The 27,570-nt window shown below is 45.7% G+C and overlaps 1 protein-coding gene across 4 annotated transcripts in view; it reads right to left on the bottom strand.

Annotated features, from left to right (window-relative positions):
• The window catches only part of LOC126996635 (ankyrin repeat and fibronectin type-III domain-containing protein 1-like), a 366,486-nt gene that overhangs the window by 20,306 nt on the left and 318,610 nt on the right, over positions 1-27,570 (bottom strand). Inside the window, exon 1 of one of the 4 annotated variants that reach the window (XM_050857317.1) lies at positions 15,669-15,857. The exons of 2 other annotated variants lie outside the window; for them this stretch is intronic. In XM_050857317.1, coding sequence (XP_050713274.1) covers positions 15,669-15,789 — 121 coding nt within the window. In that variant the 5' untranslated portion in view covers positions 15,790-15,857. Of the gene's footprint in view, positions 1-15,668; positions 15,858-27,570 lie in introns of those variants that run through there. One more of the 4 variants, XM_050857315.1, reaches the window with a different exon arrangement.

Raw genomic sequence — 27,570 nt, 5'->3', positions numbered from 1 at the left:
AGAGAGAGAGAGAGATTAAAGAAAGACAGTATTATGCCCCGATTCACATTAAAACACTATAGCTAAAACGAATATGAAGAAGTCCACCCTACCTACCACCACCACCACCACTACTACTACTACTACTACTACTACATCTATTAACAGGGAAAACAGTGGAAGATGGACGAGGTAAACAGCGCTATACGGTCTGGGCTTTTAAATAACGGCGTGATACAGTAACTGTTCGGCTAACGGGAGGGAGGGAAGGAAGGAAGGGAGCGCGATATCCAAACATCTACGACCCCTTCTCAAGACTGTACCTTCCTCCGAAATTGACCTCTCTCTGTCTATCTATCTATCTATCTGTTTCTTTCTCTCTCTGTCTTAATCTATCTGTCTCTTGGCTTTTTTTCTTTTCTTTTCTTTGCCTTTCTCTCTTTTCTTCCATTTTCTTTATTTCCCTTCCCTTCCTTTCGCCTACGACCCCTTCCTCTCCATCTGTAGTTGACCTCTCTATCTATCTATCTGTCTGTCTTTTTTCTTCTCTTCTATAACCTAACATAACAACCCACCTAACCTCTCCTTTTCTATTTTCTTTTCTTTTCTTTTCCTTAGTTCTGTTCTGTTCTCTCTCTTTATCTATGTCTGTCTCTTCTCTTTTTTTTTTCTTCTGTTCTACAAATGTCTTTTTTTCTTTCTTAAGCATTCACAAACGACAATGATTTTTTTCCCTTTTTTTCATCTTTTACGCCCCAAAACTTTCCGTCTCTAAGTATTACAAGACAAGATAAAAAGATAGACAGGTAGAATAGATACCTAGATAGATAGATAGAAAGATAGATAGACTGATAGAGAGAGAGTCGGGCTGTCTTATAAAATCTAATACGATAATACTGAATCACTGTGTTCCCTACTACAGTCCCTTCCCGCGCTGTGTGAATCGTTCGCTCTCTCCTGTGCTTCGATAAGTAAGTTCTCAGGCTGAAGATCCCACAGTCACGTTGTTGATCCCAGGTATAAGCTCAAAACATTCGTCATCAAATTCTTTCTCTCTCTTTCTCACACACACACACACACACACACACACACACACACACACACACACACACACACACAGATAAACACACACTGACATCTCCCAACGCCCTCCCACAAACACACACACACACTGACTCCACTCCCAACCCACCCCACACACACACACACACACACACACACACACACACACACACACACACACACAGATAAACACACACTGACATCTCCCAACGCCCTCCCACAAACACACACACACACTGACTCCCCTCCCAACCCACCCAATACACACACACACACACACACACACACACACACACACACACACACACACACACACACACACACACACTTCCACGGCATTCCAGTTTTCTGCAACGCCGGGAACCAATGAGCGAGGTCAGTGTAAGGGGCAGCAGATGCAAGGGGGCAAGGGGCTGGGGCTGCTGCTATGGCCTCTTAACTACACCATTGGTCATTATTATCATCATCATTATCATCACTGAGTCGCCTAGTCCGCTAACAAACAGATGCTTCTTCTATCTGTATATTTCTATCTTTGCTTCTTATTCGCATTAGTATTGGTATTACTGGTTTTCATTAGTATCTTTTATCTTTGCTTTTTTATTAGTATCTTTTCTTCTTTGTTTTCTTTTTTATTAGTGTGATGTTTGTCCCTGTGTCTCATTCTCTACGTTAAGTTTTCCACCTCTGTTTCTAAATACGTAAGGACTTGAATCTTTGACCGGCAGTGAGCATGGGAAAAGAAAGACGAGCAAGGGGTTAAAACAAGTTGTCACATACGTATTCCATAACCTACACACAGGAAAAGAATGGGAGTAGCTTGTAAACGCATATACATGACGTGGAAGACTAACACGAACTCCACTCCTTTCTGCCCTTTCTAATCTCTTATCACTTTGCTTCCTATATATAGCTACGCACGACAGCACATACGTATTTCATAACCTACACACAGGAAAAGAATGGAAGCTAGTTAACGTATATACATGTGGAAAACTAACACGAACTCCACTCCTTTCTGCCCTTTCTAATCTCTTATCACTTTGCTTCCTATATATAGCTACGCACGTCAGCACATACGTATTTCATAACCTACACACAGGAAAAGAATGGAAGCTAGTTAACGTATATACATGTGGAAAACTAACACGAACTCCACTCCTTTCTGCCCTTTCTAATCTCTTATCACTCTGCTTCCTATATATAACTACGCACGACAGCACATACGTATTTCATAACCTACACACAGGAAAAGAATGGCAGCTAGTTAACGTATATACATGTGGAAAACTGACACGAACTCCACTCCTTTCTGCCCTTTCTAATCTCTTATCACTTTGCTTCCTATAGCTACGCACGTCAGCACATACGTATTTCATAACCTACACACAGGAAAAGAATGGAAGCTAGTTAACGTATATACATGTGGAAAACTAACACGAACTCCACTCCTTTCTGCCCTTTCTAATCTCTTATCACTTTGCTTCCTATATATAGCTACGCACGTCAGCACATACGTATTCCATAACCTACACACAGGAAAAAAATGCCAGTAGCTTGTAAACGTATATTACATGGAACACTAAAACGAGCTCTCCCTTCTATCTCTTCTTGTTACTTCCTATGCTTGGCTTCCTGTATACGTTTACCAGCTTAATGACAGGAAAATATAATGTGAGGATGACGTGAAGAAGTAACGTGAACTGTCCCTTCTTTCTGTTCTTATCTCTTCCTTTGCTTCCTATAAACGACAGCTTCCCTCACTCATAACAAGAAAATATAGAATGTAGATTACGTGAAAGAGTGTCACGATTTCTCCCTCCTTTCTGCTCTCATAGTGTAGATTTGGTGAAGAAGTTACACAATCTCTCCCTCCTTTCTATCCTTTTAAAGTTTTATACGTGGTTTTCTGCATACAACAACCTCCCGCGCTTAGAACAAGAAAGTATAGAATGTAGATTACGTGAAAGAGTGACACGATTTCTCCCTCCTTTCTGCTCTTAAAGTGTAGATTAGGTGGAGAAGTTACACAATCTCTCCCTCCTTTCTATCCTTTTAAAGTCTTATGCGTGGTTTTCTCTATACAACAACCTCCCACGCTTAGAACAAGAAAATATAGAATGTAGATTACGTGAAAGAGTGACACGATTTCTCCCTCCTTTCTGCTCTTAAAATGTAGATTAAGTCAAAAAGTAACACAATCTCTCCCTCCTTTCTATCCTTTTAAAGTCTTATACGTGGCTTTCTCTATACAACAACCTCCCACGCTTATAACAAGAAAGTATAATATGTCAGAAGGTTACGTGGAGAAGTAACACGAATTTTCCCTCTTTTCTACCCTTAGAGAGTAGGTGCAGTAGTAACATGGCTCTCTCACTGCCCTTCTTGATCTCCTACTTGGTTTCCTATATACAAGTCTCCCTCGCTATTAACAAGAAAATATAAGATGTAGATTACGTGGAGAAGTTACACGAACTCACTCTTTCTGCCCTTTCTTATCTCCTACTTCGCTTCCTATAACCCTCGCTAAGAACAAGAACAACAAGTACATTTAGTGGATACATTTTACCACGAACTCCCTCCCTCCCTCTCCCCCTCTCTGCCCCGCCCTTCACCCCCTCGGCATCCTATGACAACGACCCTCACGAAGAACAACACCACAGCAGCGAGCGCCTTGACGTAACACAAAACCATATGTCCTGACTGTCGGCTTGCATCTTGCGTGACCCGTGTACAGCGTGGCCTTTGTTCCTCGCCTCAGCTGCTGCATGGGACCATATTCTTAAACGCCTCGTCGCATACACACACACACACACACACACACACACACACACACAGGCATATTTGACAGGACTTTCGTAGGAGTTTGGGGCGTTTTCAGAGGTGCTTTTGGTCGGTATTCTAAGACATTTTTCGCTTTTCATATCAGGTATTTCTAAAGGTCAAAGAGGGGGTCAATCAGGTTCTAATGAGTGTTTCTTTATGTTCACGGTACAGAAGAAGGATAAAACTACCACCAGGGGCATAAAGTTAATCCTGGAAATGCCCCAAACTTCTACGAAAGCCTTGTCAAATATGTGAACTTGGATAACGAAATGTTCAGTAATGCGGCCCTAATTAATGACCCCGGTGGTGGTATGACCCTTCTTCTGCACCGCGAACGTGGAAGATAACTCATGAGGACCCGAATAATCTCCTTTTAGGCCTTTGGAAATAGTTGTCGTGAGAGGTAGCGGCGTCTGAGAATACCAACCCAGCTGCTCTCTCAACATAGCTCCCCCTCGCCCCTCCCGTCCCGCCTCTACGATGGCGTTTCACTCCCTCAGAGGACGCAGTCGAGTGAGTGTGTCAAGCGACCGTCGTATTGCCTCATGCACTCAGATCGTGCGTCGCGGTGAGGTGGAGGACCGACAGAGGCATTTCCGCTCCTTTATAATTATGTGTTAGTGACTGGCTCTTCTTGTTGCTGTTGCTGAAGGAATAGTAGTAGTAGTAGTAGCAGTAGTAGTAGTAGTAGTAGTAGTAGTAGTAGTAGTAGTAGTAGTAGTAGTAGTAGTTTTGACATTAAAGGAAGCAGCTCAAGGGAAGAAAATGATGAGAAAAAAATCCTGCAAAACACTGCGCCTATAAAAAGAGTTTAGGAGAGTGGTCAAAAGAGAGGTCAATTTCGGGAAGTAGTAGTAGTTGTAGTAGTAGTAGTAGTGAGTAGTAATAGTAGTAGTAGTAGTAGTAGTAGTAGTAGTAGTAGTCGTAGTAGTAGTAGTAGTAGTAGTAGTAGTAGTAGTAGAAGTAGTAGTAGTAGTGGTGGTGGTGGTGGTGGTGGTGGTAGTAGTAGTAATAGTAGTAATAGTAGCAGCTGTTATCCCTGTCACTGTAAATGTTGCTGCGACAATACGCGTGTCACTGCATGCGGCCCTGACTCACGGCGTCTTTCTGAGAACCTCCGCGTTGCTGAACACACACTAACAACTGCCTCACATGCTGACGTACGTACTTATGCTTTCCTAGTGTGCATTGCATTTCTGGATGGGGAAAATTTTGCTCGTAATCTCCCTATAATTTCTTGGTTGGATGGGATTACTAGGAGTCAGGAATAAAGTTTTGTCCGAGTGTGTCTTGGGATTCTGGATGGGGAAATTTTTGCTCGTAATCTCCCTATAATTTCTTGGCAGGATGGGATTACTAGGAGTCAGGAATAAAGTTTTGTCCGAGTGTGTCTTCGGTTTTTGGATGGGAAATTTTTTTGTTGCTTATCTAACTATATTTCTCGGTACGAATGAAGAGTATTAACAGCCATGAATAACTTTTTGCCCTAATGTACCTTGGATTACTTGGTGATTTGTTTTGCTCCCCATTATTAGTTGGTATATTTACGAATGACTTCAGTTTTCAATAGTCTACATAGGCGTACCATTGATTGATAAGATTGGAAGGGAATTTTGTCCAGATCTGCAAGAGGGCGTAGAGGATAAAGACCCATTCGTAGGGGGCGCGTGGACGCAAAAAATTGAAGAACCACTGCTTTAGAAAACTGTTTGATTGGAAGTACCACGTGAATGTGAAGTGCGTCGTTAGCATATGATGATCTTTAGTCGAGGAGAGTTAATTTAGTGGCCTTTGGGATAATTTGTCGTAAAAACCTGCTAAAGATGATTAATATGATGAGATTGTTGTTGCTGAGGAGGACGAGGAGGAGGAGGAGGAGGAGGAGGAAGTGTTTCAGTAAGGTAGGAACAGTTATCGCATTTGGTGGTGTAAACAAAATTATCATGCACACACACACACACACACACACACACACACACACACGTAGTAACCCCATCGCCCCCCCGCACACGCCCACACACACACACACGTATCCCCTCCCCCCCCACCTACCCACCCACCCACACCCGCACCTATTCGCTTATCTACAGCCCATCTCGTCTCACCTGTGAACACATTACCCCAGGCTTTCAACACTTGTCCCCGACACACACACACACACACACACACACACACACACACACACACACACACACACACACACACAAAAGGTCACATCATAGTTGGTATCGATTCCCTGAGGCATGGTTGACTTAAAAACAACACCCACGCACACACACACGCACTCAAAACGCACGCCAAGAGACAGACACGCACGCACTTAAAACACACGCAATCACACACACGAAGGCAGACGGTAAGCGCGCGCACACACACACACACACACACACACACACACACACACAGGCAGGCAGAGAGAAACAACGCACTCACACACACGCACGACATTCTCTCTCTCTCTCTCTCTCTCTCTCTCTCTCTCTCTCTCTCTCTCTCTCTCTCTCTCTCTCTCTCTCTCTCTCTCTCCCCCCCCCCAAGAAGAAGGATGACGTCAAGACACCCTCGAAATGACCTTCCCATAACTTTAATATCTTAACGTTTATGAAATTTTTAAGCCCAGCACAGAAAAAGGATGACCTCGCGGGAAGGCTATTTTCAGATAACTCTCCCTCGGCTATTCCCCTTCCTCCCTCTTCTCCTTCACGCCCTTCAGACTTCTGGAAACCGAACCGCGGGATCCAGACACACCCGGCTCAGGACACGCCCACTTGACACGAGAGGAGCTTCAGGTAAAGGTCACTGGCGGGGAAAAACAAGGAAGCGATGCGATACGTCCGCCTGTATGTCTGTCTATCACCGCAGCGATCGTGTTATCCTTTCCCCGCGTCAGCTAGCTCTTGGAAACACAGGATCTAGACACAGGGGGCTCAGAACACGCCTCCTTACGTCTCCTCTTGCAAGACAGGAGCTTCAGGCACGATCACAAAGGGAAAAACAGAGAAAGAGGGAAAAAGAGAGAAAGTTACCCTATTCCTTGCGTCACTTAGCTCTTGGAAACACAGGATATAGACAAAAGGGGCTTAGGACACGCATCCCACGCCCCCCTTGCAAGACAGGAGCTTCAGGCACGATCACAAAGGGAAAAACAGAGAATGAGGGAAAAAGAGAGAAAGTTACCCTATTCCTTGCGTCACTTAGCTCTTGGAAACATGAGATATAGACAAAAGGGGGTTAGGAAACGCATCCCACGCCTCCCTAACAAGACAGGAGCTTCAGGCACAGTCACGAGGGAAAAAGCAAAGAAAAGGAAGAAATTACCGTTTTTCCCATCACTTAGCTCTTGGAAACTTAAAATGTAGATTAAGTGAAGAAGAAACACGATCTCTCCCTCCTTTCTATCCTTTTAAAGTCTTATACGTGGCTTTCTAACACGGTGCTCGAAACACGACTTCCCTCGCCCCTCTTATAAGACAGGAGCTTCAGGCACGATCACAGGGGAAAAAACAGAGGAATAACATACGTCTCTATCACTAAAGGGAACGACGTGACCTTTTCCAAATCACTCAGCTCTTGGAAACGCAGAATCCAGACATATTGGGGTCAGGACACGCCTCCAATTCTTTCCCCCTCCCCACGACACGACCCAACCACCAACCCTTTCCACCTCCCCTTTAGACACGACCCCAACCCTCAACCCTTTCCACCTCCCCTTTAGACACGACCCCAACCCTCAACCCTTTCCACCTCCCCTTTAGACACGACCCCAGCCACCAACCCTTTCCACCTCCCCTTTAGACACGACCCCAACCCTCAACCCTTTCCACCTCCCCTTTAGACACGACCCCAACCCTCAACCCTTTCCACCTCCCCTTTAGACACGACCCCACCACCAACCCTCTCCATCTCACCTAAAGACACGACCCCAACCACCAACCCTTTCCACCTCCCCACCACACACCCCAACCCCCAACCATTTTCCTCTCCACTACAGCCACGACCCCAACCACCCACCCTTCCCCCCTCCCCACTACACGACCCAACCACCAACCCTTTCCACCTCCCCACGACACGACCCAACCACCAACCCTTTCCACCTCCCCTTTAGACACGACCCCAACCACCAACCCTTTCCACCTCCCCACGACACGACCCCAGCCACCAACCCTTTCCACCTCCCCACGACACGACCCAACCACCAACCCTTTCCACCTCCCCACGACACGACCCAACCACCAATCCTTTCCCCCTCCCCTTTAGACACGACCCCAACCCTCAACCCTTTCCACCTCCCCACGACACGACCCAACCACCAACCCTTTCCACCTCCCCACGACACGACCCAACCACCAACCCTTTCCACCTTCCTTTTAGACACGACCCCAACCCTCAACCCTTTCCACCTCCCCACGACACGACCCCAGCCACCAACCCTTTCCACCTCCCCTTTAGACACGACCCCAGCCACCAACCCTTTCCACCTCCCCACGACACGACCCAACCACCAACCCTTTCCACCTCCCCACGACACGACCCAACCACCAACCCTTTCCACCTTCCTTTTAGACACGACCCCAACCACCAACCCTTTCCACCTCCCCACGACACGACCCAACCACCAACCCTCTCCATCTCACCTAAAGACACGACCCCAACCACCAACCCTTTCCCCCTCCCCTTTAGACACGACCCCAACCCAAAACCCTTTCCATCTCCCCTTTAAACATGACCCCAACCCTCAACCCTTTCCACCTCCCCCAAGACCGGTCCCCAAACCTGTCCCTGTACTCTCAAAACATCCCCCAACCCCCAAGCCTTTTCCCACCTCCCCACAAAGATACGACCTCAACTCTTTCCCTCTCCCCACGACACCATCAAACCCCCAACCCTTTCCACCTCCCCCTTAGACACGTCCCCAACCCTTTCCACCTTCCATAGAAAACCACCCAAACCCCAACCCTTTCAACCTCCCCTTAAACCACGCTCCCAACTCTTTCCCCTTCCCCATAAGACACGCCCCACCTTCAACCCTTTCCCCCTTCCCCCAGCACCCCCCCAACCCCGAACCCTTTTCACCTCCCCTTAAACCACGCTCCCAACCCTTTCCCCCTCCCCCCAGGACACCCCCCAACCCCGAACCCTTTCCACCTTTCCCTTAAACCACATCCCCAACCCTTTCCCTTCCCTCCCCCAGGACGCTGCTCCCGAGGACACGCTCCCAACCAGCGCTACCAAACTCTCGTACTCAGCCACTCATAACATCGTATTTTCCGGTTTCTGACTCACAACTATCGCAAACAAACACTAGTAATTAACGCTTTTAACGATAACTTGAATACACACTCGTTATTGTTGTGGGCACGGCAATTTTGGGCCCTGGAACTGATAAATGCGATGTTTTGAGTACGACAATATGGTAACGCTGACCCCATCCCTCCCCTCACAACAGGAGCTTATGGTAACGTTGCCCCCAACCCTTCCCCTCCCCTCACGACAGGAGCTTCACGTAAAGGTCACGAGGGGAAAAACAGCAAAGCGATATGTCCATTTATTAGCCATTGCCATGTTACCGACCGTCCCCCGCTTCCCCTCATCCCCTCCTCGTCCCCTCATATGTAACCTACCCAAGCTCATATTCTTATTTAACATTTCGGCGCCCAATCACACACATATTTGACTGGGTATTCGTGGGAGTTTGGGGCATTTCCAGGGGTAGCTTTATGGCCCTGGTGGTAGTTTAACCCTTCTTTTGTACCATTAACCTATAAGAACCCTAATTAGAACGCGATTGTGCATTTCCAGAGGTAGTTTTATGGTACTGGTGATAGTTTATTCCTTCTTTTGTACCATGAACCTAAAATAAGACTCATTAGAACGCGACTGAGCATTTCTAGGGGTAGTTTTATGACCCTGGTGGTGGATTAACCCTTCTTCTGTACCATGAACCTAGAAGAACGCTCATCAGAACGCGATCGGGCATTTCTAGGGGTAGTTTTATGACCCTTGTGATAGTTTAATCCTTCTTTTGTACCATCAACCTAAAAGAACTCTTATTAGAACTCGATTGTGCATTTCCAGTGGTAGTTTTATGACCCTGGTGGTAGATTAATCCTTCTTTTGTACCGTGAACCTAAAAGAAGACTCATTATAACGCGATTGGGCATTTCCAGTGGTAGTTTTATAACCCTGGTGGTAGATTAATCCTTCTTTTGTACCGTGAACCTAAAATATGACTCATTATAACGCGATTGAGCATTTCCAGTGGTAGTTTTATAACCCTGGTGGTAGATTAATCCTTCTTTTGTACCGTGAACCTAAAATATGACTCATTATAACGCGATTGAGCATTTCTAGGGGTAGTTTTATGACCCTGGTGGTGGTTTAACCCTTCTTCTGTACCATGAACATAGAAGAACGCTTATTATAACGCGATTGGGCATTTCCAGTGGTAGTTTTATGGCACTGGTGGTAGTAGTTTAACCCTTCTTCTGTACCATCTACCTAAAAGAACTCTCATTAGAATTCGATTGGGCATTTCCAGGGGTACTTTTACGACCTTTGCGATAGTTTAACCCTTTTTCTGAACCATCAATCTAAAAGAACCCTCATTAGAACTCGATTGTGCATTTCCAGTGGTAGTTCTATGGCCCTGGTGGTAGATTAACCCTTCTTCTGTACCGTGAACCTAAAGGAACATTCATTAGAACTCGACTGAGCTCCTTTTCGGCCTCTGGATATGTATGATGTGAGAAGCGGAAGCGTCTGACAATAGCGACCTCACTGACAGATGGACGTTACCTGCCCCCAGAGCCCCCTCCCCTCCCCCCACCCCGCCCAGGTGTAAGCCCGAACACCTGGGGATGGGTCACGACTCACGACTCACCTCACACTCACGAACAAACGGCGATGATGTAAGGGTGAATAGATGAGTGACTTGTCTTTGTGTGTGTGTGTTTCTGTGTGTGTGTGTGTGTGTGTGTGTGTGTGTGTGTGTGTGTGTGTGTGAGATCTATTGTTATGCAGTCTCTCTCTCTCTCTCTCTCTCTCTCTAAAGGTTAATCTACTTCCGGGTTTGTCTACTCACAACATGACATTTTGCATCGGATAAGTAGATAGATAGATAGATAGATAGATAGTACCTTCTTTTCCTCCTCCTTCTCCTGCTGTACCTTCTTTTCCTCCTTCTCCTCCTCGTCGTCCTCATTTCCTTCTCTGTCTTTTAATGTAGGTGTCGTAATCATTTCTATTGTATTTTGGTTGATCTATTTTCGTCTTTTCATCACCACCTTGCTTCTGCTCTCCCTCTTGCTCCTCTTTCTCCTTCTCCCCCTCAACATAATCCCCGCATCACGCCCTTCTTGTTACTCTACTTCGGAATAATATGTAAGCCGAATCGATGGCCGCTGCGAACTGCATTAAATGGCGATTGTTTTAAAAGCTTTCACACTGGTTCACGTTCAAGGCTGGGATCTACGCTTTATTAGCTGACAGTACCATGCAATCTTAGTCCTTCTATACTCGTTCTTTTGGTATACCAGGGCCGTATTGTCAAACATGTCGTCCCCCAAGCTCACACATTTGACATGGCTTTCGTAGGAGTTGTGGTGGGCCTTTCCTGGGGTAGTTTTTTGACCGTGGTGGGAGTTTGACAAGGCTGCTGTACCATGAGCTCTAGGAAACTCTCATGAGAACGCATTTTACCTTTTTTTTGATCAGTAGAAATAATTGATGTGAGAGTCGGTACCGTTTAAGAATATGGCCTTTAGTTTTGTGGGTGTGGGTGCACGGTGAAACGTTTGAGACATGGACCGTGTTCTCAAACGTTTTCGGGTCTTACAATATACACTTCCGAAGGCCACAAAGGAGATTAATCGGGTTCCCATGAGTATTTTTTTTCATGTTCATGGTGCAGAGGCCTTGTCAAGCTATCACCAGGCTCATAACACTACCCGTGGAGATACTACTAACACAACCTCTACGAAAGCCTAATCCAATGTGGGTGTGTAGGCCTCCAAATGTTTAAGAATATGGGTCAGAGAGCAAATGTCTATCAGCTGGAATACGATTTGTCGCAAGAAATCTATAGAGAGACAGTTATGGAGACGGCGCAGAGACGGAACTCGATGTGGGTCTGACTTTATGACACCACACACACACACACACACACACACACACACACAGCCTTGAGGAGTGTAAAGCCTTCCCGGTAATAGGATTCATTGACTTTCATGCGGATTTCAGTGCTATTGACCGAAACAACGCCATAAATCAAAGCAGCGCTCGGGACCCACACCCTCACCCGGGGCCACGGCGCATCGACTTTTCCGCGAGCCTAGCACCTGAGCGGCTAAGCAAATGCATTACACCTCACGTTAACTAGTCCGCACTACCAAACGACTGTTCTTCACTTAGCGCATGAGAAAGACTAAGACTACATGGTACTGTCAATTAATAGAACGTAGATCCCAACCAGAACGTGAAGCAATTTAGATGGTTTTAAAACATTCGCCAGTTATTCAGTTTGCAGCGTCCATCGAGTCTGGCGTCCGATTATTGTACTTTATTCCGTCGTAGAGTAGTAACATGAGAGGCGTGATGAGTGATTGTTATTATGTTTGTTGTAGAATGAATCTCTCTTTATCTCTCTCTCTCTCTCTCTCTCTCTCTCTCTCTCTCTCTCTCTCTCTCTCTCTCTCTCTCTCTCTCTCTCCTGAGTTAACTAATCTGCACACCTTAGCCTGAGTGTCTGGCCTAGGCTCTCTAACATCCGGGCACAGTCGTTTTAACCTTTACCTTATCAACACTATTTCGTCCTGTAAATATTGTCCGACCCAACAGCTTCCTGTCATTAGCGGGGCCCAATATAAGAGTTGCGTGAATGATTTTGAGTATTTCATTTATATGTGCGGAGCTAGATGTCGTTACTTCCGTGTATAGGTGTCGGACATTATCCTTTCAGAGACAAAATAATAAAATGATTTGATGGGCCAGCATACGAGACCTTCCTGAGGCCTCCATCTACACTCTACTGGCCTGAGTGCCGATGTGTGTGCTCACTTTGAATTTTCAACCAATGGAGTACAGTTTTTTACCCCTGCTTAGTTGTGTGTGGTTCATGTCGCCTGGTTCTCAATGTGGGTCCGGCTTAAAGCTCTGGTGCACAGGTCATTCCGATATGTGTAAGCTCTCTGTTGAGGGGCCGCGTATTTCCCTTCTCTGAACAGGCATGGTTAGGTTAGGTTAGGTTTGGTTTCCGAGTACCACGTAATTTTGAGTGGGAATCGCAATGAGAGTATTTCCCAGAGCACCCCATGGTTAGTTTCGGAGATACAGCCGAGCGTCTTCACAATGGGGACCACATACCCTTAGAGAGATAGGAAATACGCTGCCGGGTCTCCAACCTTACACGGGTACCCGGGCGGCACGAGTTGTACTGTGGACTCGAGGACAGAGCGGCATCAATCACATCGACCCCGCGTCTGCCTGCAGTTAATATTTTGTGGATATGGATGGAATTGCCTGGGTTGGTATTCAACGACATATATCGACTGGCACGTGTTGAAGAATTCTAAGAAAATAAAAGGTCATCTGCGATTTTCTTACTGACACCATTGGATTCGTGGTTCTTTTAGAGGGCCGTTATGCTACCTAAACACCGGCGGAGTCTCCATGGAAAGTGTTTGCTCTTTAGAATGTTAACACAAGGACCGCCCCCCACGATCCGCTGAAAAGGTGAGAGACGTGACGAGACTTTGGTTGGTATTGATGCTTTCGCCTCTCACATAACCATTTCCAAAGGCCAAAAAGGAGATCAGTCGGGTGTCTAATGAGTGTTGTTTTAGGTTCATGGTACAGAAGAAGGGTCAAACTACCAGAGGGGTCAAAAAGCTACCCATGGAAAGGCCTACAACTCCTACGAAAGCCTTCTTAGACGCTACCGACTCTCACATCAACTATTTCCAAAGTCCAAAAAGGGGATCAGTCGGGTGTCTAATGAGTGTTGTTTTAGGTTCATGGTACAGAAGAACACATCAACTATTTCCAAAATCCAAAAAGGGGATCAGTCAGGTTATAATGAGTGTTGTTTTTGGTTCATGGTACAGAAGAAGGGTCAAACTACCAGAGGGGTCAAAAAGCTACCCATGGAAAGGCCTACAACTCCTACGAAAGCCTTCTTAGACGCTACCGACTCTCACATCAACTATTTCCAAAGTCCAAAAAGGAGATCAGTCGGGTGTCTAATGAGTGTTGTTTTTGGTTCATGGTACAGAAGAAGGGTCAAACTACCAGAAGGCTAAAAAAGATACCCATGGAAAGGTCTACAACAACTACGAAAGCCTTGTCAAATGTGGGTGCTTGGGCGACGAAATAATAGTGTCCCTTTGTTGCATTGCTGAACTTCTCGCGCCGCCTCTGCCTCGTCCTACGCATTTCTTGCAAGGCTCGGTTGGCTGACAGCTGGGCCGAAGGAAGGCCGAGAGAAGAAGGTTTACACAGAGGCAAGGAAAAGGATAACACAAATATTTACACAGGTCAGCATCAGGAATGGATTTGGAAGTAACATGCAATTGTGTTTGAGCAAAGCGACACCAAATAGGGATAACAGCAACTACGAATAACAATAACAATAACAATGCCAACTACAACTACTACTACAACTACTACTACTACCACTACTACTACTACTACTACTACTACTCCTACTCCTACTCCTACTACTACTACTGTACGGTTACTAGACTGTCATTTACGTGTCCAAAAAGATGTGCAGAGAAAAATATAAATAACCGATCGTTGTGGGTGTTTATCTTTAGTGGATCGCAAGCAGTGCCACCGCCCAGCATCCCGCAAGTCCCTTCCTGCCCCGCGACAAATATCTAAGTCAGGTGCCCCGACGGCGGCCAAAGATCATTCCCAATACTGCGGATCTGTCACCCCTGGCTGGCCTTCACTGCGTCTGCCTCCCCGCTCGCTGGTCGTCACACCCAGAAGATGGCTCACTGACATTTTATTAAGAAGGTGGCGGCAGTGAGCACCAGCAGACTCAAGGGAGAGTCTCCAATGCGACACTTTCACCGCCAGGACGCCTCCCAGCCACCCGTCGCCTCGCGAGTCATACCTCCCTCGTCCTCCCAGAGTTGGCCAGCCTCCCTCTCGCCTCCCCCCTTGATAAAAGTGTAAGTTTCGGCGGGGTAAGCATTACCCCCTGCACCTTGGATTAATTCTTCACACCAGGCATAAACTGATACAAGTTATAAGCATTCTTGAATTTGCAAATGTTAATAACGTAGTATTTTTAATAACAATGTTTACCCTTGGAAAGTTTAGATCATAAAAATTCAGACTTTGGCATAAAAGATATATGAAAAACGTAATTCAATCATACATGTACGTATATATATATATATATATATATATATATATATATATATATATATATATATATATATATATATATATATATATATATATATATATATATATATATATATATATATAATTCTTTTTTCCTGCGGTCCGCGATTAACATGAAGCGCGCGTGGCGGGCCGTGGCCAGCGTCACGAGGTGTAATGACAGGTGCTCGAGGGACAGGTGCGTGCAAGTCGTCCCTCACAGGTGACATCACGAGCGTGGCAGGACGGGTGCGTGCAGGTCGTCCCTCTCGGGTCACATCAAAACACGACACAACACCAAGCAGCGGCTCTACAGTGTTAGTCTATAGGGTGAGTCAGATGCCGCGTCCACCGGCGTCCAGTGTCGGCGACGCGGCGGCAGCACGAGAGCACGACAGTAGTGTACACACCTTTCTTGACCAGGTCTCGCAACTTGCACTGCAGTCTGTTCACCACCCTGGCGGCGGTGGACACGCGGGACCACGGCGCCTGAGCCGCCACTATCGCCTCGCTCATCACATGCACCATCATTCACCATCACACGGACGCGGCCTAATAACGGGGAACCTATAACACACTTGTTTCACTCTCATGGCGAAGTTATGTCCGCACGTCTGACAGGTGGTACGGCCCTGCACCAAGACCGGCGGCGGCTCACTGACTAGGTGCTTCCCAGAACAGCTTCCCAGTGACCAGTCTGCCACCCGGCTGCCAGGGGTCGCCACCCACACCACTCCTGCCACCCTCGCCAGCCATTCTCATTCCCAGCCTGCCTGTTGCCACCACCTCGCAGTGACAATCCACACTATCTACGGCGATAAGCAGCTCAGGCTTGCACTTGTGTCTTTTTGCGGCTCCTAACGATGTAGATACAAGAGTATCTCCCGGTCATGCCTTACTGATATCAGTTGTTGCATCAGGGTGTGCAGGACTTCTCAAAAAACAAAATTGCAATATGAACATCTCACTTTTGCCGCCTTGCACACACTGCGAGGCGACTCAGCACATCGGTATGAGCCCGGGCACAGCGGCTGCTGACCGGCGACATGCCCGCTGCACACAGCCTCCGGGGAGGAGCAGCAGCCGCCGGGGAGGAGAAGGCGGCTTGGAGAGTGCTCTCCAGACGACAGCAGGTGGCACGGCACCTGACCTCAGGTGGTGTGGCAGCGGGAGTCTGGCTGGCGAGCCGCCGCCACACCACCGCCGCCCCGCCTGGCCACACCCTCGACGGTCACATCACCGAAACCCTCAGAGTCTTCTTATAAATTTCCTTTATGATGAATCGCCAAGAAAAAAAGGACTGAGTCAAAATTTATCTGAGGCCAACCAAAGCGATCTGAATGCCTGCTGCTTGCCTTGCCGCGGAGGATGCGGCGGCTGCTTCTGTGTTGGTACTTTGAATGCTTTGTTGCATCACTACTTTCCCTCAAAGAAACTACTACTACTACTACTACTGCTACTGGTGCTGCTACTACTACTACTACTACTGTATTTCCTCAAGAAGAGAGTATCGAGACAGCTCTTCTTCCGAAACTGACCTCTGTTTTGGCCACTCTTCTGAACGCATTTTTATAGGGGCAGTGATTAGCGGATTTTTTTCTCATGATTATTATTTTGTTTGCCCTTAAGCTGCTTCCTTTACTGAAAAAAAAACAAAAGAAAGAAAAACCCTATATACTATTATCATTAGCACTACCACAACGATGACGAGAATTGCGACAAAGAATCAGAGGACGGAAACTCAGATTAGGAAAAACATTTGGGCAATCCCGCTACGCTACGTCAGGGCGCCGTTCACGCTCGCAGGAATGCACTGCAGGCTGACGCAACCCATTTGTCCCTTAGAAGCACGAGTTACAGGTACGGGCCGTCGAGAATCCGGTAAAAAAACGGACGGATAGACAGACAGACAGAGAGACAGAGGAACACACACACACACACACACACACACACACACAGGCAGGCAGGCAGAGACACACGCGGCCAGATAGGTAAAGAGATCAATCGATAACCAGATAAAACATGAAAGTCGCCGCGCCACACACCAAAGGACAAAGCCACACACACACACACACACATACACACACGTAACTCTGTATCTATATTTAAGGCAAAATAAATAAATAAATAAATAAATACAATAATACAAATAAACAATAAAAAAATAGTATGTCATTTCATTTGTTGTATATAGATATTATTATTATTATCATTATTTTTTTCTCTTTTACTTCTTCGATTTATATGAAAACCAGGTATCACCATAGGCTCAAAGGGCAGTGCGACAGAGATAAACACCGAGGCCACGCGCAGCTATGCCGTATGCACCCAACTTTACATTTCACAATCTCTAAATATATACGAACGATATAAACATTGCCAGTGCCGGACGGAAAACAATGACTGACGCACAATGCGGAGATGAGCGCCGAGGTTACATACAGCTAAGACGTATTTTCCCAACCTTATCTTTTACAGTCTCTCCATTTAAATATACTTATAAAGGTAGCCAGCGCCGGACGGAAAGAAATCAACGCTGTTCTATTCAACGTTTCATTATCTCAGTAGCGTGGGAGAGTATCCGTCACTTCAAAAAGCTTCCCCGGCCGACAGACAGACAGACAGACCGCTTTCAACGCTCAAGTCTATATTCTTAAACGTATCGGGCTCCTATTACTACTGTTTCCAAGGGCCACAGAGAAGATTGTCCGGGTTTTCATAAGTGTTTGTTTTTTCCCTTCTTCCTTTCTTTATCAATGCAGAAGAGATATTCACTAACCTCTAACAACGCCAAGGTACTTACTATTAGCCACCAAGTTCTACCATCCACCTCAACAGTCGACATTATTCATTTTTCATTCCTTCAACTTTTTTTCCTTCTGCCTTTCTTTATCAATGCAGGAGATATTCACTAATCTCTACCAACGCCAAGGTACTTACTATTAGCCACCTAGTTCTACCATCTACCTCAACATTCAACATTATTCATTTTTCATTCCTTCAACTTTTTTTTTCTTCCTTTCTTTATCGACGAAGAAGCTTTACTAAGTTCTACTAATGCCTACATAAGAATACTATTATAGCAATCGACTTCTATCATCCACCTCAGCAGTCAACAAGCACGCAAGCAATGTAAAAAGCCTGTAAAAAAAACTACCAATACAGAGGCGTACCAGAGCTGTAAAATGTGTGTGTGTGTGTGTGTGTGTGTGTGTGTGTGGGTGGGTGGGGGTCGTTTTACACTAAATACTGACCTTTGCAGCGACTTGAAGATGGGCAAGTGGCAAGGGAAAGGAGCCAATACAGTCGGGGGTTCATGGTTTTGAAAAATTGACATTATTATTATTTTCTGGGTGCATTTTCCTGCTGTCGAAACGAAAAACAGTCCATGAAAATTCCAGTAACTTCTACGAGAGGCTTTTCAAATAGGTGAACTGAGGCGGCGATACTTTTAAAAATACAGGCTTGACACTCTTGGACACTCCGAGCCAACGGGAGAAACGGGCGTAGGGAAGCGAAGGGAGGGGAAGGAGAGAAGAGAGGAACGGGAGGGAGCGGGACGGTGGTGGAAGGGCTCATGTCGAAAATGATCCCCTCGAGGCTGCAAGAGGTGTGATGAGGTGAAGAAGCGAGCAAAGATGATGATGATGAGGATGAGGAGGATGAGGAGGAGCTTACACGTGTGACTGTCAAGCGGGGTAAGGAATGGGAGGAGGAGAGAAGATGGGAACAAGGAGAGAGGGGGGAGGTAGGGAAGGGTCAGGGGTGCAGGGGTAAGGAAGGGGAGGAGGAGGATGAGAGGAAGGGAACAGGAGAAGGGGGGAGGGTAGGGAGGGTCGGGGGTGCGGGGTATAAGGAAGGGGAGGAGGAGGAGGAGGAGAAAGGAGGGGAACAGGAGAAGGGGGGGAGGGTAGGGAAGGGTCAGGGAGTGCGGGGTAAGGAAGGGGAGGAGGAGGATGAGAGAGGAGGGGAACAGGAGAAGGGAGGGGGTAGGGGAAGGGTCGCGGGGTGCGGGGTAAGGAAGGGGAGGAGGAGGAGGAGAGAGGAGGGGAACAGGAGAAGGGAGGGGGTAGGGGAAGGGTCGGGGGGTGCAGGGTAAGGAAGGGGAGGGGAACAGGAGAAGGGAGGGGGGTAGGGGAAGGGTCGGGGGGTCCATTACAATACCGTTTATATTAATACTTCTCAAGACAAAGAGTCAAGCAAATGGTATAATTGTTTTAAAAGCGGGTAGAGAAAAACGGTCCTTTGTTGTGGATTTCACGAACTCATTATAATTATTTGCTGCTTTCTTTCTTTCTCTCTTTCTTTCTTTCTTTGGCTTCTTTGTTGGTTGGTTTCCTTTTCTTCTTTCTTTCTTTTGCTTCCTTTCTCTTTTTCTTCGCCTTCTTTCTTTGTTAGTTTGTTTCTATTAGTTGCGTGTGACCTTTTCTTTCTCTCTTTTCTTTTTTTTTGTCTCTATTCTTTCTTGTTTTCTTTTGTATTTCTTTGTTCGTCTATTTTTTTTCTTTCATTCTTGCCTGTAACTTTTTCTACCTCTTTTCCTTCTTTCTTTCTTCATTCATCTTTCATTCCTTCAACTTTTTTTTTTCCTTCTTCCTTTCTTTATCAATGCAGAAGAGATATTCACTAACCTCTACCAACGCCAAGGTACTTACTATTAGCCACCAAGTTCTACCATCCACCTCAACAGTCGACATTATTTATTTTTCATTCCCTCAACCTTTTCTTTCTTCCTTTCTTCATCGACGTAGAAGCTTTACTAACCTCTACCAATTCCAACATAAGTATACTATTATAGCCATCAACTTCTATCATCCACCTCAGCAGTCAACAAGGACACAAGCAATCACTTCACCTCCTATATAACAAAACTCATAGACTCCAACCTTCAAACCTCAACGGGGTCAAACCTTGCCTCCAGAATTCAAGGCAGCGGACGCGTGACCTATTAAGAAGTACGTCAAAGCATTGTGATATCGCTTCCCTTCCCTACTCTTTCATATCTTCTTTTTTTATCCTCATTATAACACTGCCTTTGACACACACGCCTTCCCATCCTTCCATCCATCCGGTGAGCAGATAAGAGCATCCTAAGATAACCAGTGACTCGTATACGTTTGCAGAAATGAAAGCAGTTAAATGTAGCTTCGTATAGTGAATGGTGAGTATAACGCAAGGGTTGGCGCTACTGAGAAAGCCGCCACTTGTTGCTCTCTCTCTCTCTCTCTCTCTCTCTCTCTCTCTCTCTCTCTCTCTCTCTCTCTCTCTCTCTCTCACATGTTGACTTATTTTCCGATTTCAGAAGAACAGGAAAGAAATAGCTTGTGATTTTGTGTTCATTTGTTGTTGGTGTTGATATTGTTCTTTTCTTTTTTTTTTTTCGTTTTCGTTTTCTTCATTCTTTTTCTTGTTCTTGTTCTTCTTGTTTTATCTCTTTTCCTTCTTCTTTCTCTTTTTTCTTCATATATTTTTCACCTTTGTTTCTTCTTCATCATCATCTTGTTCTTGTTCTTCTTGTTTTATTGCTTTTCCTTCTTCTTTCTCTTTTTTCTTCATATTTTCTCACCTTTTTTCTTATTCATCATCATCTTGTTCTTGTTCTTCTTCGTCATCTTTTTTTTCTATTTTTTTTTCTATTTTTACTTCTTTATCAGCCATCTTCATCTTGTTCTTCACTTCCTTATTCTAACACTACTTATTACTACTGTTATCATCCTCATTGTTGTTATTGTTGCAGCCTGTATTCTATCCCTCAGGCACGGACGCGTCACATAACCCGGTAGCAGCAACGGGCCAAATTTGTGGCTTTACCGTGTAGCAGCGACGGGGCAAATTTGTGGCTTTACCGTGTAGCAGCAACGGGCCAAATTTGTGGCTTTACCGTGTAGCAGCGACGGGGCAAATTTGTGGCTTTACCGTGTAGCAGCAACGGGCCAAATTTGTGGCTTTACCGTGTAGCAGCGACGGGCCAAATTTGTGGCTTTACCGTGTAGCAGCGACGGGCCAAATTTGTGGCTTTACCGTGTAGCAGCGACGGGCCAAATTTGTGGCTTTACCGTGTAGCAGCGACGGGAAAATTTGTGGCTTTACCGTGTAGCAGCAACGGGCCAAATTTGTGGCTTTACCGTGTAGCAGCGGCGGGCCAAATTTGTGGCTTTACCGTGTAGCAGCGACGGGCCAAATTTGTGGCTTTACCGTGTAGCAGCAACGGGCCAAATTTGTGGCTTTACCGTGTAGCAGCGACGGGCCAAATTTGTGGCTTTACCGTGTAGCAGCGACGGGCCAAATTTGTGGCTTTACCGTGTAGCAGCGACGGGCCAAATTTGTGGCTTTACCGTGTAGCAGCGACGGGGCACGGTTGTGGCTTTACCGTGTAGCAGCGACGGGGCAAATTTGTGGCTTTACCGTGTAGCAGCGACGGGGCAAATTTGTGGCTTTACCGTGTAGCAGCGACGGGGCAAATTTGTGGCTTTACCGTGTAGCAGCGACGGGGCAAATTTGTGGCTTTACCGTGTAGCAGCGACGGGGCAAATTTGTGGCTTTACCGTGTAGCAGCGACGGGCCAAATTTGTGGCTTTACCGTGTAGCAGCGACGGGCCAAATTTGTGCCATAATTTAAACCCCCCAAAATAAATGATACATAAACTGATCACAAATGCTTTAATATATATCATGAAATGTTTTGTGTGAGTGATGATTTTTTCTCATTTTTCTCGCTTAGAGGGACCAATAAGAAACATGATCCCCGCTGCTACCTTCAACACGTACATGACCTAATATCAGAGGTCAGACCTAGAGTGGTGCAGAGTTCCGCAGTGTAGGTGGAATCCAGGCAAACATTCCCCGTGGCTGACTCTTTGCATGAGGGGGACACATTCCTCGTAGCTAAGCCTGGACAGCACGCCACAAGTTCTAAGCGTGCTGAGTATATTGGGAAGATTAAAGGTCGGTTTTCTTAGATGTTTCCACCTCTCACATCAACTATTTCCAAAGGCCAAAGAGGAGATCAATCGGGTTTTAATGAATGTTTTTAGGTTCACGGTACAGAAGAAGGGTCAAACTACCTACCACAAGGGCCATAAAAGTACCCCTGGAAATTCCTCCCACAACTCCTACGAAAGCCTTGTCAAATATGTGTGCTTGGGCGGCGGGCTTTCGTAGAAGTTTTGGGGCATTTCCAGGGATATTTTTATGACCTTTCTGGTAGTCTGACCCTTCTTCTGTGCCGTGAACCTAAAGAAACACTCATTAGAACCCGATTGACCTCCTTGTCGGCCTTTGGAAATTGTTGATGTGAGGGGTGAAAGCGTCTGACAGTACCGACCTCAGAAACACGGAGATGAGGAGCTTCGCGTGTCTGCTGAGCTCTAGAGGCGTGAGGCAGGAAGAGGGAAGGAAGCAGGACGCGTGCCGGCGGTTTCTGACTCTCCACCCCCCTCCTAAGACGAGTGTGGGGGCGAGAAAGTGTTGGGTGTCGCCGGCTGCCGCTACCACACCCAGGAAGTGCCACCCGCTGCCTCCTCTCCTCCTGTTCGTCTGGTCGCCTCGTGGGATACACTGTCCATGTGGGTCCCGGCGGGTGGCGCGCGGAGGTTCATTAGCACCGCCTGTGTGACATCTGCTCTCTTCCTTTCCTCTCTTCCCTTCCTGTAAACCTCATCGCCGCCAGAATGCGTGATACTAATGCCCAATAGGTTCTAAAGCCCGTATCTTTAACGAATCAACACCTCAGTTCGCTAGTTTGAAAAGCCTGTCGTGGAAGTTGCGGGGATTTTCATGAACTGTTTTGTGATGCTATATTGATAGTTTTACACTGCCTCTACCTCTTGAACGGGAAAACAAGCAAAGAAAACCCGGGTAACCTAATCTGTGGCCTTGGAACACTTAGCCTCACTTTGCCTGTTTGAAAAGCCTCTCGTGGAAGTTGCTAATATTCTCAATGACTGTTTTGTGATGCTACAGTGATAGTTTTACACGTCCTCTACACCTTGAACGGGAAAACCAGCAAAGAAATCCCGGTGTCTTCTCTGTGGCCTTGGAACACTTGACCTCACTTTGCCTGTTTGAAAAGCCTCTCGTGGAAGTTGCTGATATTCTCAATGACTGTTTTGTGATGCTACAGTGATAGTTTTACACGTCCTCTACACCTTGAACGGGAAAACCAGCAAAGAAATCCCGGTGTCTTCTCTGTGGCCTTGGAACACTTGGCCTCACTTTGCCTGTTTGAAAAGCCTCTCGTTGGAGTTGTTAGTATTTTCACGGACTGTTTTGTGATGCTGTAGTGATAGTTTTACACTGTCTCTACATCTTGAACGGGAAAACCAGCAAAGAAAACCCGGGTGATCTTCTCTGTGGCCTTGGAAAATAGTCGTAAAATGGGAGCCGATACGTTTGAAAATTATGGCCCTAATCAAATCACCCATGAAAACCCGGTTCATCTTCTCTGTGGCCTTGGGAAATGGTCGCAACGGCAGCCCGATATGTGTAAGAATATGGAAGTTTAGGCCCTCGAAAACAATAGCAGTGATTCAGAAGTTTGTCTCGATGAATGCAACGAGGATATTTCTATGATGATATACCTATAGGTTTGTGTATATGTGTTTGTGTGTGTGTGTGTCCTCGAGCACAGGTGTAAGGGCCAAATGTGCTTTCCCAGCCATTCCTGCACCTGTCCATCTAATCAAACACACCTTACCTTACCTGACAGCCGCCCACCGACACACACGCATTCACTCAGCCGCGACCCTCACTCACCTGTGGGCAGAAGAAAATCACCATTAGCGCGTGAAAATTATAAACATCACCTTTAATAACACACCAAGCCAATATTATCAATCATCTTCACCTGACAGATATAGATGATAATGAGGACTGAAAGGAAATCATAAGCTGAAGGAGATATACGTAGGCAATGGATAAATAAAACATGAAGTAAAATATATCTTGTAAGTAGTCTTGTAAAACGTAGGAGTCATGTAAAAGAATAATAATAATAATAATAATAATAATAATAATAATAATAATAATAATAATAATAATAATAATAATAATAATAATAATAATAATAATAATAATAATAAAAAGAAGAAGTAGAAGAAGTAGAAGAAGAAGAAAAAGAAGGAGAAGAAGAAAAAGGAGAAGAAAAAGAAGAAAAAGACGACGACGACGACGAAGAAGAAGAAGAAGAAAAAGAAGAAGATGAAGAAGAAGAAGAAGAAGAAGAAGAAGAAAAAAGAAGAAGAAGAAGAAGAAGAACTATACATACCCAATTACAAAACTCTGAATTATTATATCTGCGTACTTACCACGTATGTACAGATAATTAGAACAAACAAAGGAAGGAAAATAAAGAAAGGCAGTCACCCAGATACGCTACGTTTAATAACAACGGATTCCTCGTAAGACAATCATGGTTGCGTCACATCCTTTCACGGACCCAAACAAAAGATCACACGGCAATGACTGGTTTCCTCTCTCCCTCTCTCTTTTTCTCTCTCTTTGAAGTTGGACGCGAGTGATGGCCGAGAGCGATAGAGAAGTCGATCATCAACAACAAAGACTGTGTGTGATCCCTTCCATGCCCTTCGAAACCTTTCATTTAATGGACAATTGATGCATGTCAATAGTCACGACTCATACCCAGTTTTCACGTACAGGAAGGCTACTACTACTACTACTACTACTACTACTACTACTACTACTACTACTACTACTACTACCACTACTACTACTACTACTATTACTACTACGGCAGCATGGGCCAAGCAAGAGTCATACATCACGGCACTTAGATTTTTTAAAGTAGGCAAGGGGGGAGGGCCTGTCATCAGTGGCTATGTATCGCAGACTGGGACTAGGGGGCGCAGGAGTAATCGAAAGGATGTAAGAAAGGATGGGCTAACGGCTTATTACACCAACAGTAGGAGTCTCAGGAACAAGATAGATCTACTGAAGGGGAAAGCATGTGTCGAGAAATTCGACATTATAGCTATCACGGAAACATGGGTGGATACTGTAAACAAAAACTTCATGTCGGAGTATGAAATAGATGGTTATCAGATGTTTCACAAAGATAGAAAGGGAAGAAGGGGAGGGGGGGTGGCACTTTATGTTAAAGACACACTTAAATATTCCGCTAACAACTCTGTTCAAACAAATGGCGACTCAGAATCAGTTTGGGTGGACGTCCACAAAGGGAAAGACAAACTAATTCTAGGGGTTCTTTACCGGCCATCCAACCTCAGCAGGCAGGACACTGATATATTACTGCAAGAGGTAGGCAGGGCGAGCAGGAGCAAAAATGTCTGCATAATGGGGGATTTTAACTATAGGAACATAGATCGGGAAGGCGTGGTGGGTGATCTAGAATCTGAGGATTTTCTGAAAGTAATACATGATAATTTTCTCAAGCAGGCAGTGACTGAGCCCACCAGAGGAAATAACATTTTAGACTTAGTCCTGACTAACAACGAGAATATGATCAGTGAGCTAGATGTTGGGGGAGAATTAGGTGGCAGTGATCACAAGGAAATTAGGTTTAAATTAGACTGGGCGGTGACCCATGAACTCAACCCTGTGATGGTGCCTGACTTTAGAAGAGCTGATTATGAGGGGCTCAGAAGACACCTTGAGGAGGTAAATTGGGGAGCCTTAGGGCTGGATGAGGGCCAGATCTCAGGGCTGGAGCCGGAAAGACAGGGGAATCATGTAGAAATGACCTACAATAATTTAGTTAGAGTAATTGCAGAGGGTCAGAGACAGCATATCCCTTACCAAGCACGTAGGAAGGAAAATAACGACCCCAAATGGATGACCCGCAGACTCAAGCATGAGATAGGCTTAAAGAGAGGAATTTATAGGAAAATAAAGAACGGAAAAACCCACCTCAGGGGTAGGTATGTTGAGCTAACCAGGTCGGTGAAGAGGAACACCCGCCTAGCAAAATGAAATTATGAGATGGGTAGGGTAGAGCGATCCCAAGGGCTTCTTCAAATTGTACAGAACGAAAAGAAGGGACAAAATTGGACCGTTGAAAACTAACACAGGTGAACTCGTTGAGAATGGAGAAGATATGAGCCAAATGATGAATGACTATTTCCTCTCAGTTTTCACGCAGGAAAATCTAACAACCATTCCGGAGAGAGTTCAGGTATATGAGGGCGAAGGGAACGACAAGTTGAGGGATGTGATCATCACTAGGCAAGTAGTCCAGGATGAGATTAGTAGGTTGAAGAAAAATAAATCGCCGGGCCCAGACGAAGTATTCCCAAGGGTGCTGAAAGAGTGCAAGGAGGTCCTCAGTGGCCCGCTTACCGATATCTTTAAGATGTCGGTAAATTCTGGGTATGTGCCCAATCAATGGAAAGTAGCTAATGTGACGCCGATTTTAAAAAAGGGAGACAAGTCAGCCACCTCAAATTATCGCCCAATTAGCTTAACATCGCTTGTAGGAAAGATGTTGGAGTCAATTATAGCCGGGAGCATTCGGGACCATCTAGAAAATCATAGTTTAATTCATGATTCACAGCATGGATTCACAAAGGGTAGGTTTTGCCTTACTAACCTGTTGTCCTTCTACACTAAAGTAATCGAGGCGGTTGACCGAGATAAAAAATTACGACATATTGTATCTAGATTTCAGTAAAGCGTTCGACAAAGTTCCCCATCACTGGCTATTACTAAAATTACAGGCTCACGGCATAGATGGGAAAGTTTTGAACTGGATCAGGGCGTGGCTTAGTGGTAGGAAGCAGAGAGTGCAAATCAATGGTAAAAAATCTGAATGGGGCAGTGTTACGAGTGGCGTCCCACAAGGGTCGGTGCTGGGTCCTCTGCTCTTTATTATTTACATCAATGACTTGGACACAGGAATTAGTAGTGATGTCAGCAAGTTCGCAGATGATACCAAGATCGGTAGAGTAATAAAATCAGACAGGGACGCTACCGTTCTCCAGGATGAGCTTGACAGACTATATGATTAGGCGGGGAAGTGGCAGATGGAATTCAATGTCGGGAAGTGTAGCATTCTGAGTGTAGGTAGGAATAACCCCTCACACAATTACTCCTTAAATGGCACTCCTCTAAGTAGGTCTGGGCGTGAGAGAGACTTAGGAGTCCTAGTGAGCGCTGACCTCCGTCCTAGGGCTTAATGCATTCAGGCTAAAAATCGGGCAAACAGAGTACTTGGTTTCATCTCAAGGAGCGTAAGCAATAGGAGCGCTGAAATCATCCTCAAACTTTACTTAGCACTAGTTAGACCTCATCTCGATTATGCAGTTCAGTTCTGGTCCCCCTACTATAGAATGGATATCA

The sequence above is a fragment of the Eriocheir sinensis genome, chromosome 10, assembly GCF_024679095.1.
Source record: "Eriocheir sinensis breed Jianghai 21 chromosome 10, ASM2467909v1, whole genome shotgun sequence".
Lineage (NCBI taxonomy): Eukaryota > Metazoa > Arthropoda > Malacostraca > Decapoda > Varunidae > Eriocheir > Eriocheir sinensis.
Note: the sequence above shows the minus strand (reverse complement) of the source record. Positions and strands in the feature narration are given on the sequence as shown.